Source organism: Entelurus aequoreus, linkage group LG26 (genome assembly GCF_033978785.1).
Source record: "Entelurus aequoreus isolate RoL-2023_Sb linkage group LG26, RoL_Eaeq_v1.1, whole genome shotgun sequence".
Lineage (NCBI taxonomy): Eukaryota > Metazoa > Chordata > Actinopteri > Syngnathiformes > Syngnathidae > Entelurus > Entelurus aequoreus.
This window is the reverse complement of record NC_084756.1, coordinates 26118770-26133769: the sequence shown is the minus strand read 5'-3', so window position 1 is coordinate 26133769 and position 15000 is coordinate 26118770. Positions and strand designations below refer to the sequence as shown.

Genomic DNA, 15000 nt, shown 5'->3' with positions numbered 1-15000 from the left:
GCCAACTGATTGGTTGGTCATATCTTCCCGTTTAGATGAAGAATTAATCATAATCCTCACGCAGCTAAAAATCTGAGTCTAAGTTTCTCGTTTTATGGCCACAAGTGAGAGGCATGTATTATTATCTAGAACTAGCATTCACCAACTCAGAGGCTATTTTTGGCGTTAGCGCTTATAATAACAATGTTAATAATACTTAGTTAATATTCAGGTCACGACATGTAAATGGAGTATTGTTGGCGCTTTTGTGGATGTTTTTTAGAAGACTTTGTACGTGCAATCCTGTAAGCTGCATTGTTAGCCACCTCGCACTTGCTGTATTTCACGAGATAGAGTGCATTAAAAAAATATATATGTGTTGTTTTCTTATATAAGGATTGAGAATGAAGTGCAAAATTCCAAATTAAGTGTTAATGTGGCTACAACCGAGCACCTAATTTATAGAAGTCACAAATACCCACCTCATGCGTAAGTTTGCACTTTGTCATCAAAATTGATGCATTATTCACCAAAAATTGCTGAATAGTGACTGCAATGCCATTGTAATAACCAAAAGTGTGCGTTGGCGGAACAATGCTGGATAAGCATCTTCATCATCCTTCCTCTGTTAGTAGAAAATGAGTTCTGCTCATAGACTAACAGCAGTTAAACCCTTCTGTATTTATATTATTCACATGTGAATAATGCTGTATAATAGACTGTATTTATATTATTCACATGTGAATAATGCTGTATAATAGACTGTATTTATATTATTCACATGTGAATAATGCTGTATAATAGACTGTATTTATATTATTCACATGTGAATAATGCTGTATAATAGACTGTATTTATAATACCTGAGATTTATATAGCGCTTTTCTAAGTACCCAAAGTCGCTTTACATGTTAAAAACCCATCATTCATTCACACCTGGTGGTGGTAAGCTACTTTCATAGCCACAGCTGCCCTGGGGTAGACTGACGGATTATATTATTCACATGTGAATAATGCTGTATAATAGACTGTATTTATATTATTCACATGTGAATAAGGCTGTATAATAGACTGTATTTATATTATTCACATGTGAATAATGCTGTATAATAGACTGTATTTATATTATTCACATGTGAATAATGCTGTATAATAGACTGTATTTATATTATTCACATGTGAATAATGCTGTATAATAGACTGTATTTATATTATTCACATGTAAAAAAATACCTAAGTGTTTATTGTTTATTGTGAGCGAACTGTGGTGCTGAATTTCCCCCAGGGATCAATAAAGTACTTTCTATTCTATTCTATTCTATTCTATTTTATTCTTGCTTTAATTGGTTGGCGTAGAGCAGGGGTGTCAAACTTGTTTTCATGGAGGGCCACATCGCAGTCATGGCCACCCTGAGAGGGCCGCTGGTAACAGTGAATGTAAGAATATTCATTCATTCATGTAATTATTTGACAGGGACAGTACAATTAAACATTGCTACCCATAAGTAACTGATGTCAAAGTACATAAGACTTCTAGCCACAGGCTAATTTGCAACCCTCGTGCCTGGTTAGGCTTTTAAAAAAAGATGAGAGAAGTGTAAAACACACACAAAAGGATTAAGGCAAGTACAAAAATAAAAGCACATGGAGAATAATTGGCCCCATTTGTCCATTCTACACCCAGTTCTAGTGCTCACACTTCTGATTTTCCTTAAGCAACTTATATACAAGTATAATTATATTATTGCACAATTGCCTATGCATTTGGTTATTTGATTTTTGTACGTACAAATTGATGGATAACTTGATTTGAAATCGTAAGTCAAGGTGACAAGCAGATATTGAAGTATTTATTGTTATTTTTACATGCTATCATACGGTGTATAATAAATAGGGGTGCTAAAAATGTTTTCTTTTATCACAGTCCAATCCCGATTTTTTTTTTAGTGATTTTCAAAAATCAAATTTATAAAAAATTTTCGGGACGAATTAATAAAAAATAAAATAATAATAATACCTTTTTTAGGCCATCTCTATGCTTACTTAGTGCACGTATGTGTCATAAATCAGCAACCAAAAGGAGGTTTTGTAACCGTTAAAGTGTTATTATTATTATACCAAATAATACATTGCAAAAATCAGTTTGAATCGAGAATCGTGTTGAATCGAGTATCGATTAGGAATCAAATCCTCACCCCAAGAATCGGAATCGAGTGGTGAGGTGCCCAAAGATTCACACCAATAACAATTGAATATTTGTTGCAATGAGCAGATAATATCAAAGTTTAAAACATATGAAATTTATTGTTATTTTTACATGCTATCCTACGATGTATAATAAATAGAGGTACTAAAAAATGTTTTTTTTGATCACATTTGAATCCTGTTTTTTTTTAGTAATTTAAAAAAATCGAATAAGGGACAAGCGGTAAAAAATGGATGGATGGAATTAGAGATGTCCGATAATATCGGTCTGCCGATATTATCGGCCAATAAATGCGTTAAAATGTAATATCGGAAATTATCGGTATCGGTTTTTTTATTATCAGTGTCGTTTTTTTGTTGTTGTTTTTTTATTAAATCCACATAAAAAACACAAGATACACTTACAATTAGTGCACCAACCCAAAAAACCTCCCTCCCCCATTTACACTCATTCACACAAAAGGGTTGTTTCTTTCTGTTATTAATATTCTGCTTCCTACATTATATATCAATATATATCAATACAGTCTGCAAGGGATACAGTCCGTAAGCACACATGATTGTGCGTGCTGCTGCTCCACTAATAGTACTAACCTTTAACACTTAATTTTACAATTTTCATTCATTACTAGTTTCTATGTAACTGTTTTTATATTGTTGTACTTTCTTTTTTATTCAAGAAAATGTTTTTAATTTATTTATCTTATTTTATTTGATTCATTTTTTTAAAAAGTACCTTATCTTCACCATACCTGGTTGTCCAAATTAGGCATAATAATGTGTTAATTCCACGACTGTATATATCGGTTGATATCGGTATCGGTTGATATCGGTATCGGTAATTAAAGAGTTGGACAATATCGGCATATCGGATATCGGCAAAAAGACATTATCGGACATCCCTAGATGGAATTTATTAATTTTTTTGGGACGAATTAATAAAAAAATGTTTTTATAATAATTTGTTAGGCCATCTCTATGCTTACTTAGTGCACGTACAGTATGTGTCATAAATCAACAACCAAAAGGAGGTTTTGTATCCTGTAAGCTGTTTTGTTAATGTGTTATTATTATTATACCAAATAATACATTGCAAAAATCAGTTTGAATCGAGAATCGTGTTGAATCGAGTATCGATTATGAATCAAATCCTCACCCCAAGAATCGGAATCGAGTGGCGAGGTGCCCAAAGATTCACACCAATAACAATTGAATATTTGTTGCAATGAGCAGATAATATCAAAGTTTAAAACATATGAAATGTATTGTTATTTTTACATGCTATCCTACGATGTGTAATAAAAAGGGGTGTTAAAAAATGCTTTTTTATCACATTCAAATCCCGATTTTTTTTTTTAGTAATTTAAAAAAATCGAATAAGGGACAAGCGGTAAAAAATGGATGGATGGAATTTATAAAAAATTTTCGGGACAAATTAATAAAAATAAATAAATTATCATTTTTTAGGCCATCTCTATGCTTACTTAGTGCACATGTGTCATAAATCAGCAACCAAAAGGAGGTTTTGTAAGCGGTTTTGTTAATGTGTTATTATTACCGTAATTTTCGGACTATAAGTCGCTCCGGAGTATAAGTCGCACCGGCCGAAAATGCATAATAAAGAAGGAAAAAAACATATATAAGTCGCACTGGAGTATAAATCGCATTTTTTGGTGAAATGTATTTGATAAAAGCCAACACCAAGAATAGACATTTGAAAGGCAATTTAAAATGTCTAAAGAATAGTGAACAACATGCTGAATAAGTGTACGTTATATGAGGCATAAATAACCAACTGCTATGTTAACGTAACATATTATGGTAAGAGTCATTCAAATAACTATAACATATAGAACATGCTATACGTTTACCAAACAATCTGTCACTCCTAATCGCTAAATCCCATGAAATCTTATACGTCTAGTCTCTTACGTCAATGACATCAATAATATTATTGGATATTTTACGCTAATGTGTTAATCATTTCACACATACACTACCGTTCAAAAGTTTGGGGTCACATGTAAATGTCCTTATTTTTTTGAAGGAAAAGCACTGTACTTTTCAATGAAGATAACTTTAAACTAGTCTTAACTTGAAAGAAATACACTCTATACATTGCTAATGTGGTAAATGACTATTCTAGCTGCAAATGTCTGCTTTTTGGTGCAATATCTACATAGGTGTATAGAGGCCCATTTCCAGCAACTATCACTCCAGTGTTCTAATGGTACAATGTGTTTGCTCATTGGCTCAGAAGGCTAATTGATGATTAGAAAACCCTTGTGCAATCATGTTCACACATCTGAAAACACTTTAGCTCGTTACAGAAGCTACAAAACGGACCTTCCTTTGAGCAGATTGACTTTCTGGAGCATCACATTTGTGGGGTCAATTAAACGCTCAAAATGGCCAGAAAAACAGAACTTTCATCTGAAACTCGACAGTCTATTCTTGTTCTTTTATTCCACAAAATTGTTTGGGTGACCCCAAACTTATGAACGGTAGTGTAAATCAGCAACCAAAAGGAGGCTTTGTAACCGTTAAGGTGTTGTTATTATTATACCAAATAATACATTGCAAAAATCAGTTTGAATCGAGTATCGATTATGAATTAAATCCTCACCCCAAGAATCGGAATCGAGTGGCGAGGTGCCCAAAGATTCACACCAATAACAATTGAATATTTGTTGCAATGACCAAATAATATCAAAGTTTAAAACATATGAAATTTCCTGTATGTATACACTTTTTTCTGTCAAAATGGAAACAATGAAAACATTTAGCAAGAAAGACGAAGTAGGCTTTCTCGGGCCACATTAAATGACGTGCCTGGGCCTTGAGTTTGACACGTATCGCCTCAATAAATACTTGCGTCGACCAGCATTCCTCCAATGGGGAATTCAAATTGCTAGTCTCTCCCAGATTCTTTTTGTGGCAATAAGCTGATGTTTATATTCAATCAACAGGCAGTAGTTGGTATTTTGTGGTTTATTCTCCAAGCTTAGAGGACAACCGTGAGACCAATCTAGCACACCAGCGTTCCCCAGCCCGGTCCAGATCGGTCTAGCTCGGTCTCCCCTCAAACCCCCGGGAAGTCCCGTGATCTTCCCTCTGTCCCTCGCCCCCACTCCCTTTGTTTAGACTACTCCGAGTTATCTCTACTCTGACACAATCCAATCTAGAAGGCCAACACCTTACTATGAGACTCAAAAGAAGGAAGAATACTAGCTATTCTTTATATGACTATAGGAGTTTAGAAAGAAGTAACACTTAAATATGGATATGATTCTGATCTGCTTCCAACAAAAGACTGAGAGAAATTCCCTAATGCTAGGTTCACACCAACGGCGCTTTAAAGCGGCGTTAAAGCGTAACAAAGCTTGATTAAAGCGTGAGGGTCGTAATGGATCGTGGGAAAGCTTGTAGTGAAGCGGGACATGCGGCAAGATCGCCAAAATTTTTTAGACGGTTTAAAAAAAATTGGCGCTCTGTCAAGAATGGAATAAAGCGCCGAGAGCGTATCAAAGCGTGACAAAGCTCAGCAAAGCTTGACTCAAAGCGTAGGAAAGCTTAACAGATCTTGGTTGAAAGTGCGGACCCCAGTCTACAACTACAAATAGGAAGTGACTGTGATATTGACTCGTGACATTGAAACATGATGTAAAACCAACACAGGATTACAAATCCATTCTCTTTTGCATCATTGCCTTTTTTATACGATGATCATTGTTTCTGCACTTCTGCTGTTTGATGTTACAGTTTGACATTACTGTCTATCATTTTTCTGTATGAAAATGTAAACAAAAATGGTTCTTAACTTTCTACTTTGTGGACAATGTTGATCCACTCTCTTGTATCATCTCATACAACATAATGTATCATATGAAGCCCACATTATGTAACCTGATTGGTGAACAGTGATACTATTTGTGCTTTTTTGTTTGGTCAAGTTTGTTGCTTGCTGTACATGTTGAGAACATCTTCCTTAATAACAAAGAGAATATGTTACGTTTAAAAGAAATGCCTTTTATTATTGTCAACTAGCATAAGAAATGAAAGATAGATATTTATTAAGATGACAAAGAAATGAAGATATAAAACATAATATAACAGAAAAAAAAGAGAAATTGAAAAAATAAAAGAATATAAAAAATGTGTGGAAAACAGTATACTGAGTTTTCACTTTTTTTTTTACTTATTTGTTTATCATATTTCTCTTTTTTATTACATTATGTGTTTTATCTTGTATATAATAAAACAAAAAGAGAAATCAAATAAATAGATAAATCTAAAAAATGTGGGGGAAACTTAGTATACTGAGTTTTTCACATTTTTTTCTTATTTCCTTTTTTTTTCCTCATTTTTTTCTTATTTTTTTGCCATATTTCTCTTTTTTATTATAGTATGTGTGTGCACGCAATTTATTCATCAAATTCACAAAATAATAATCGCATCAAAGCGTAATTGAATTCAATAAAGCGTAATAAAACGTATCAAAGCGTGATTTAAAGCGTATCAAAGCGGCATCAAATCGTGAGGAACGGTAACAAAGCGGGAAAGAATTCGTATCAGAGCGTATCAAAGCGTAGCATTACTTCGGAGATCGGAATATTCGTGGAAAAATGGACAAAAATGACGGCGCTTTGCTCGCCGCTTTAAAGCGCGGCAAGCGCCGTTGGTGTGAACCAGGCCTAAGCTACATAGTAAAGTGCATCCACAAATGGCACACACAAGCGGCCAGTGGGTGGCTTTACCCGCCACAGCTGTTAGGAACCGCCACAGAGCAGCTGTCCCGCACGCCTGTCGACTCCATTTTATTGTTCCAGTCCTTATATACGCTCCCCCCCCCCCCCCCCCCCCTCCCTTCCATAGGAGCCTACTGCCTGTCAGTGCTGGACTACGACAACACCAAAGGCCTGAATGTGAAACATTACAAGATCAGGAAGCTGGACAGCGGCGGATTCTACATCACGTCTCGCACGCAGTTCACCAGCTTGCAGCAGCTCGTCTTCCATTACCGCAGTGAGGACTCCCCCACGCTGGCGCTCGCCAGTGTTACTTCTCCGTACTGACGCCGGCTTTCTTCCAGAGCACTCCGACGGGCTGTGCCACGCTCTAACTGACGTGTGCCCCGTGGCCAAGCCTCAAACCCAGGGACTGGCGAGGGACGCCTGGGAGATCCCCCGAGAGTCCCTCCGTCTCGACCTCAAACTCGGCCAGGGCTGCTTTGGAGAAGTCTGGATGGGTAAGAACTGCCGACTCGGCGTAAAAAACCCACCTCGTTAGACGTTCGTTCATTCAAGGGCGTGTGTCTCCCCCCCCCCCCTGTCAGGTACGTGGAACGGTACGACGCGGGTGGCCATCAAGACCCTCAAGCCTGGCACTATGTCACCTGAGGCCTTTCTGCAGGAAGCACAGGTCATGAAGAAGCTCAGGCACGAGAAGCTGGTGCAGCTCTACGCCGTAGTCTCAGAGGAACCCATCTACATCGTGACCGAGTACATGAGCCAAGGTATATACTGTACTAGGGGTGTGGGGGGAATCGATTCGAATTCGAATCGCCATTCTCACGTTGTACAATTCAGTATCGATTCTCATTTTTCAAAAATCTATATTATTTTTTTTCTTATTTTTTTTTTTTTAATCAATCCAACAAAACAATACACAGCAATACCATAACAATGCAGTCCAATTCCAAAACCCGACCCAGCAACACTCAGAAGTGCAATAAACAGAGCAATTGAGAGGAGACACAAACACCACACACAACAAACCAAAAGTAGTGAAACGAAAATGAATATTATCAACAACAGTATCAATATTCGTTACAATTTAAATCATTGACATTATCATTAGACATTTATAAAAATAAAAAAAAGAACAATAGTGTGACAGTGGCTTACACTTGCATCGCATCTCATAAGCTTGACAACACACTGTGTCCAATATTTTCACAAAGATAAAATAAGTCATATTTTTGCTTCATTTAATAGTTCAAACAAATGTACATTATTGCAATCAGTTGATAAAACATTGTCCTTTACAATTATAAAAGCTTTTTACAAAAATCTACTACTGTGCTTGCATGTCAGCAGACTGGGGTAGATCCTGCTGAAATCTATGTATTCCATGAATAGAGAATCCTTTTCAATCGGAAAAATATCGTTTTTGAATCGAGAATCGCGTTGAATCGAAAAAAAATCGACTTATAATCGAATCGTGACCCCAAAAATCGATATTGAATCGAATCGTGGGACACCCAAAGATTCGCAGCCCTATTTTTTCAATTAATCCTTCTCTGAAATACCATATTTTTTAAATGATTATTTATGTAAATATACATGCACTTGAAATCCGCGTTTTTAAACATTCATTTCCGCGTCAAAATTGTATTTGCGCATTTTTTTAAATTAAATATCAATAAAAATAGGATGCGGACTGAAGCTAACTAGTTAGCTAACCATCTAGCTAGCTTACCGTATTTTTCGGACTATAAGTCGCAGTTTTTTTCATAGTTTGGGCGGGGGTGCGACTTATACTCAGGAGCGACTTATGTGTGAAATGATTAACACATTAGCGTAAAATATCAACTAATATTATTGATGTCATTGACGTAAGAGACTAGACGTATAAGATTTCATGGGATTTAGCGATTAGGAGTGACAGATTGTTTGGTAAACGTATAGCATGTTCTATATGTTATAGTTATTTGAATGACTCTTACCATAATATGTTACGTTAACATAGCAGTTGGTTATTTATGCCTCATATAACGTACACTTATTCAGCCTGTTGTTCACTATTCTTTAGACATTTTAAATTGCCTTTCAAATGTCTATTCTTGGTGTTGGCTTTTAGCAAATACATTTCACCAAAAAATGCGACTTATACTCCAGTACGACTTATATATGTTTTCTTCCTTCTTTATTATGCATTTTCGGCCGGTGCGACTTATACTCCGGAGCGACTTATACTCCGAAAAATACGGTAATTAGCTAACCATCTAGCTAGCTTACTTTTTATCGCCTCTGTTCGCTCACCGAGCCACGACGTTGTCCACTTTGCTGCTAATCACATTTAGATGATTACAATCCCAACAGGGTTAGTTCCCAACCAGTGGAAGTTCTAAAGCAGGAGTATCCACTCTGCGACCCGGGGTCCATTTGCGGTCCGCAGCGTAGTTTAGCGGCCCGCAACACATTCTAAAAATACTATTAAAACAAACAACAAAAAACATAAAATAATAAAAACTTACAATAGACCAGGAGTCGGCAACCCAAAATGTTGAAAGAGCCATATTGGACCAAAAATGCAAAAAAAAAAATCTGTCTGGAGCCGCAAAAATGAAAAGCCTTATATAAGTGTTATATAAGTGTTATAATGAAGGCAACACGTGATGTAAGTGTATACAATAGCTATATTAGCCTACTATCAAATGCTGACGCAAATCTTCGTTGACAGAATTTTTTATTCTACACATTTTTGCTCAAACATTGGAAAACATTAGTAAAATGGAGGCTTCTCACAGGATGAGATCACTTCTGGAAATTACTGGCTTAGAATGGCCAAAGGTATAGATGTGGGTCCAAGTTTAAGAAAATCTTTGCAAGCTGGGTAACGTTTACTGTAGTCTGGAACAACATGGCACACAAACAACACAGGAATCTAGCCAATATTACATACATCAATTAAATACACAGAGGACATAAGTAGGGCTGCAACTAACGATGAATTTGATAATCGATTAATCTGTCGATTATTACTTCGATTGATGGATTAATAATCGGATAAAAGAGACAAACTACATTTCTATCCTATCCAGTATTTTATTGGAAAAAAACAGCATACTGGCACCATACTTATTTTGATTATTGTTTCTCAGCTGTTTGTAATTGTTGCAGTTTATAAATAAAGGTTTAGTAAAAAAAAAAAAAAAACTCTGCGCATGCACATAGCATCGATCCAAAGAATTGATGACTAAATTAATCGGCAACCATTTTAATAATCGATTTTAATCGATTTAATCAATTATTTGTTGCAGCCCTAGACATAAGTAAAGGAAATTAAATGAGCTCAAATAAACCTACAAACGAGGCATAATGATGCAACATGTACATACAGCTAGCCCACATAGCATGTTAGCATCAATTAGCTTGAAGTCATGGATTGACCAAATATGCCTGATCAGCCCTCCAGCAAATCAATAAAACCAACAAAGCTCACCTTTGTGCATTCACGCACAGCATAGAACTTTTGGTGGACAAAATGAGACAAAGGAGTGGCATAGAACATGTCTTTCTGTGGCAGCATCGGAGAAAGTTGTACATGTGAACAAACTCTGGTGAGTTCAAGGATCGCTGAAAATAGGACAAAACAGAGTTTTCCCAAATACTCTCATCAGTGAAGCATGTATGATACAAACAGTGGGAGGAAGGTTTGTGTCATGTTTGTTCTTCTATATTAAAACAAAAATAAATTTTTTCTTCATCTTTTTCCATTTTCACACAACTCTGCACGAGGTCTAGGGAGTCACCAGGGCGGCGTTAAAGAGCCGCGGGTTGCTGACCCCCGCAATAGACAGATCTGAAGTTGATTTAGAGACTTAACTGTTGATAGGCTCCAGCACCCCCGCGACCTCAAAAGGGACAAGCGGTAGAAAATGGATGGATGGAAATGTTGAAAGTAAAAAAATAAAACAAAAATACATTTATGACTTCTTTTTAACAATAATTTTAGCGGGGTTTTTTCTTTAAAAACTCTCATTGCTCCAAAAAAAAATAATTCATTAATCAATAGGGTTATGATTTATTGACCTACTTAAAGCTCCAATCAAATATTGTACTTGGACACATTTTGGGGAAAAAAATGTTGTAAATTTTGTGCTTTTGTCATTAAAAAACAAGGTTTTCTTTGACAAAAATGGCATACAACATGAACAAATGTTTTACTTAGTATTGACAAATAGACCTGAAGTTGAGATGTAAGCGTTGAAAGATAAAATAATCACAATATTTGACTTCTTTTTTACATTGTTATGACTGAGACCCTTCCAGGTCCCCAGGACCAAACTCGAGGGGAGCCCTAAAAGTAAAAAAAAAAAAAAAAACTTTTGAAAATGAAAAATATCAAACTAGCCCCCTGCATACCTTGATTTTTCAGTGGAAAAGTTTGGACACACCTGTGTTATTAGTAGCCAGCCAGAAGGTATATTTTTGACTAATAATCACAACACGGGAAGTATATTTATTACCTGAGGGGGATTAAGGTGTGAAATGGAAAACGATTTCTGCCTCCTTTGACATGATAATAATGTTAGTAAATGATCTAGTAAACATTCTGTGCTACATTACATGGAACATATAAGTGTCAAAAAGACAAAAGTGGTGAAAATATACAGTATGTAAAGGTAAAACAGTGTAGAATTGCACCCAATTGCAGGAAATGTAGTCTTGATTTTCAACATTTTATTCCGGGGTTTGCGTGGCAGCACTTCCTGCTGATAGAACTGTTCCTCTTTTTTTTCTCAAAGGGTGCTCACATCCCATAATATTCTACACAGAGTATGACACTACTCATGTTCAGTTCAGTTTCAGTTTATGTGGAACATGCATACGTTACAATGTAAAGCAGGAGTCACCAACCTTTTTGAAAGCAAGAGCTACTTCTTGGGTAGTGATTAATGCGAAGGGCTACCAGTTTGATACACACTTAAATAAATTGCCAGAAATAGCCAATTTGCTCAATTTACCTTTAACTCTATGTTATTATTAATAATGAATGATATTTACACTTAATTGAACGGTTTAAAAGAGGAGAAAACACGAAAAAAATGACAATTAAATTTTGAAACATAGTTTATCTTCAATTTCGACTCTTTAAAATTCAAAATTCAACCGAAAAAAAGAAGAGAAAAACTAGCTAATACGAATCTTTTTGAAAAAATTTAAAAAATAATTTATGGAACATCATTAGTCATTTTTCCTGATTAAGATTAATTTTAGAATTTTGATGACATGTTTTAAATAGGTTAAAATCCAATCTGCACTTTGTTAGAATATATAACAAATTGGACCAAGCTATATTTCTAACAAAGACAAATCATTATTTCTTCTAGATTTTCCGGAACGAAAATTTTAAAAGAAATTCAAAAGACTTTGAAATAAGATTTAAATTTGATTCTACAGATTTTCTAGATTTGCCAGAATATTTTTTTTGAATTTTAATCATAATAAGTTTGAAGAAATATTTCACAAATATTCTTCGTCGAAAAAACAGAAGCTAAAATGAAGAATTAAATTAAAATGTATTTATTATTCTTTACAATAAAAAAAATACATTTACTTGAACATTGATTTAAATTGTCAGGAAAGAAGAGGAAGGAATTTAAAAGGTAAAAAGGTATATGTGTTTAAAAATCCTAAAATCATTTTTAAGGTTGTATTTTTCTGTAAAATTGTCTTTCTGAAAGTTATAAGAAGCAAAGTAAAAAAATGTATGAATTTATTTGAACAAGTAAAGACCAAGTCTTTAAAATATTTTCTTGTATTTTCAAATTCTATTTGAGTTTTGTCTCTCTTAGAATTAAAAATGTCGGGCAAAGCGAGACCAGCTTGCTAGTAAATAAATACAATTTTAAAAATCGAGGCAGCTCACTGGTAAGTGCTGCTATTTGAGCTATTTTTAGAACAGGCCAGCGGGCTACTCATCTGGGGCCGTACTTATCAAGCTTCTTAGAGTGCCATTTTACACTTAAGTCCTGAGAATTTGCGAAATTTAGTCCTACTCTCAAACTTAAGAATAAAAGCTTTTTATCAACGTTCTTAAGTCTAAGAATCACTCCTACTCTCCACGATATTTAAGAGACCTTCAGAGGTGTCTTAAGTGGTTAGGAGTTGCCAGCAGGGGATGGCACTGAGGCGAGAGAGACGTGCGCGAACGTTCAGGGAACGGAACAATGTTTTTGTTTTTTTTTGATGACGAGCAGCTGATCAAACGGTATCGTTTAGACAGAGCGGATATTATTTTTGTCACAGATTTAATACTTTTCGATTCCTTGTTGATTTCTGCATGTGTCTGCAGTGGGCTAGTATATATAGAGCCACCCACACCAGTTTCAAATTAGTTGCCTAATTAATGAATTGGAAAGAAAATGTTATGACAGTAGCGTATGTGTGTGGCCGTGAGGTGAGTGACGTCAGTGAGTGTGTGGGCGAGAGAAGAGAGGGAGCGGTAGCGTGAGTGCCGGCGGGGACTAGTTTGTTTTGTATTATTTTGTAGTTTATTGTCAAAATATACACTCCCATTGTCCACTTAAATATTTCCAAGATATTTCTTTATTCTTAGACAACGGATTCCATTCCGTGATTGGTCATTTCTATGGACACAGAAATGACGTCACCTAAAATTGCGTTTACGGCACATAGTAATGTCGTAATTCAGCTCTGAGTGTGACACTTAAGATTCAGTCCTACACTTCGCTGAAAGTGTGAGTAAGACGCTTGATAACTAACTTTTAAGTGCAGCTTTCAGCCAAGAATTTATTTACTCTTAAGTCAACTCTTAGCAGACTTCTTAGGAGTCATTCTAAGAAGCTTGATAAGTACGGCCCCTGGCCCTTACGGGCTACCTGGTGCCCGCGGGCACCGCGTTGGTGACCCCTGATGTAATGCATCACATATTTCCGGTTGTTTCATTACAGCACGTCCGAAAAGGAGTAGGAAGAAGCTGAGTTTATTTAATCCTAACCCTTTTCATACCATAGCAATTTTATCCCATTTTCTTTGTTCTCTGTAACAGAACAGTAAATAAATAAATAATATACCGTAGTAAGAAAACAAATATTACATACACCAGATAAAGTATGCTGGTACAACACTTAAAACCTTTAGCATATCTGTATGTGGAATTAAATGATGGAATGGATTAAGCAAAGAAATGAAACAAAGCAGCAATATGATTCCGTTTAAGAGACTGTTCAAACTACAAGTGTTCACAAAGTACACAGAACAAGAATTATGATGAACATCTTGAACACTTTATTTTTTTGGAGATAAAGATTATATATGTGTTTAATATTTGTTTACTTACTATGGTATATTATTTATAGGGTGTTGTGTTATTGTTCTGTGTACTTTATGAACACTTGTAGTTTGAACAGTCTCTTAAACTGAATCATATTGCTGCTTTGTTTCATTTCTTTGCTTAATCCATTCCATCATTTAATTCCACATGCGGATATGCTAAAGGTTTTAAGTGTTGTACGAGCATACAAATGTTTTATTTGTTGTATGTAATGTTCTATTTTGTATTTCCATTTTTTAAACAATTTTTTTCAAATAATTTTTAAAACACTTTTTACATAAACTCTTTGTGTGCCTCTATTCTTGTTTTCATATTTTTTAAATGTCTTTCCACATTTTACTTATTTTAACTTTCTCTTTGATATTTATAATATATAATATATTTATATATGTATATATATATATATATATACAGTATTTGTGTGTATATATATAATATAAAAAATAAATACAAAATTAAATTAAATAAACAAATAAAATATATATATATATTTTTTTTTAATTTTATTTTTTAAAAAAAGTTTAATATTATATATATGCATATATATATATATATATATATATATATATATATATATATATACAGTATGTGTGTATATATATATAATATAATAAAATAAATACAAAATTAAATAAAATAAAATATATATAATTTTAATTTTTTTATTTTATTAAAACAATTTTTTGATATTATATATATGCATATATATATATATATATATATATATATATA

At 34.6% G+C, this 15000-nt stretch overlaps 1 protein-coding gene and 1 long non-coding RNA gene across 7 annotated transcripts in view; one reads left to right on the top strand and one right to left on the bottom strand.

The window, feature by feature from the left end:
• LOC133643358 (uncharacterized) overlaps nucleotides 1–15000 on the bottom strand; it is an 86816-nt gene that overhangs the window by 15190 nt on the left and 56626 nt on the right. The gene's annotated exons all lie outside the window — the stretch shown is intronic.
• The window catches only part of LOC133643351 (proto-oncogene tyrosine-protein kinase Src), an 85423-nt gene that overhangs the window by 62420 nt on the left and 8003 nt on the right, over nucleotides 1–15000 (top strand). For all 6 annotated transcript variants that reach the window (XM_062037844.1, XM_062037846.1, XM_062037845.1 and 3 more), the window contains 3 exons: nucleotides 7060–7209; nucleotides 7277–7432; nucleotides 7520–7699. In XM_062037844.1, the coding sequence (XP_061893828.1) occupies nucleotides 7060–7209; nucleotides 7277–7432; nucleotides 7520–7699 (486 nt within the window). The remainder of the gene's footprint in view (nucleotides 1–7059; nucleotides 7210–7276; nucleotides 7433–7519; nucleotides 7700–15000) is intronic.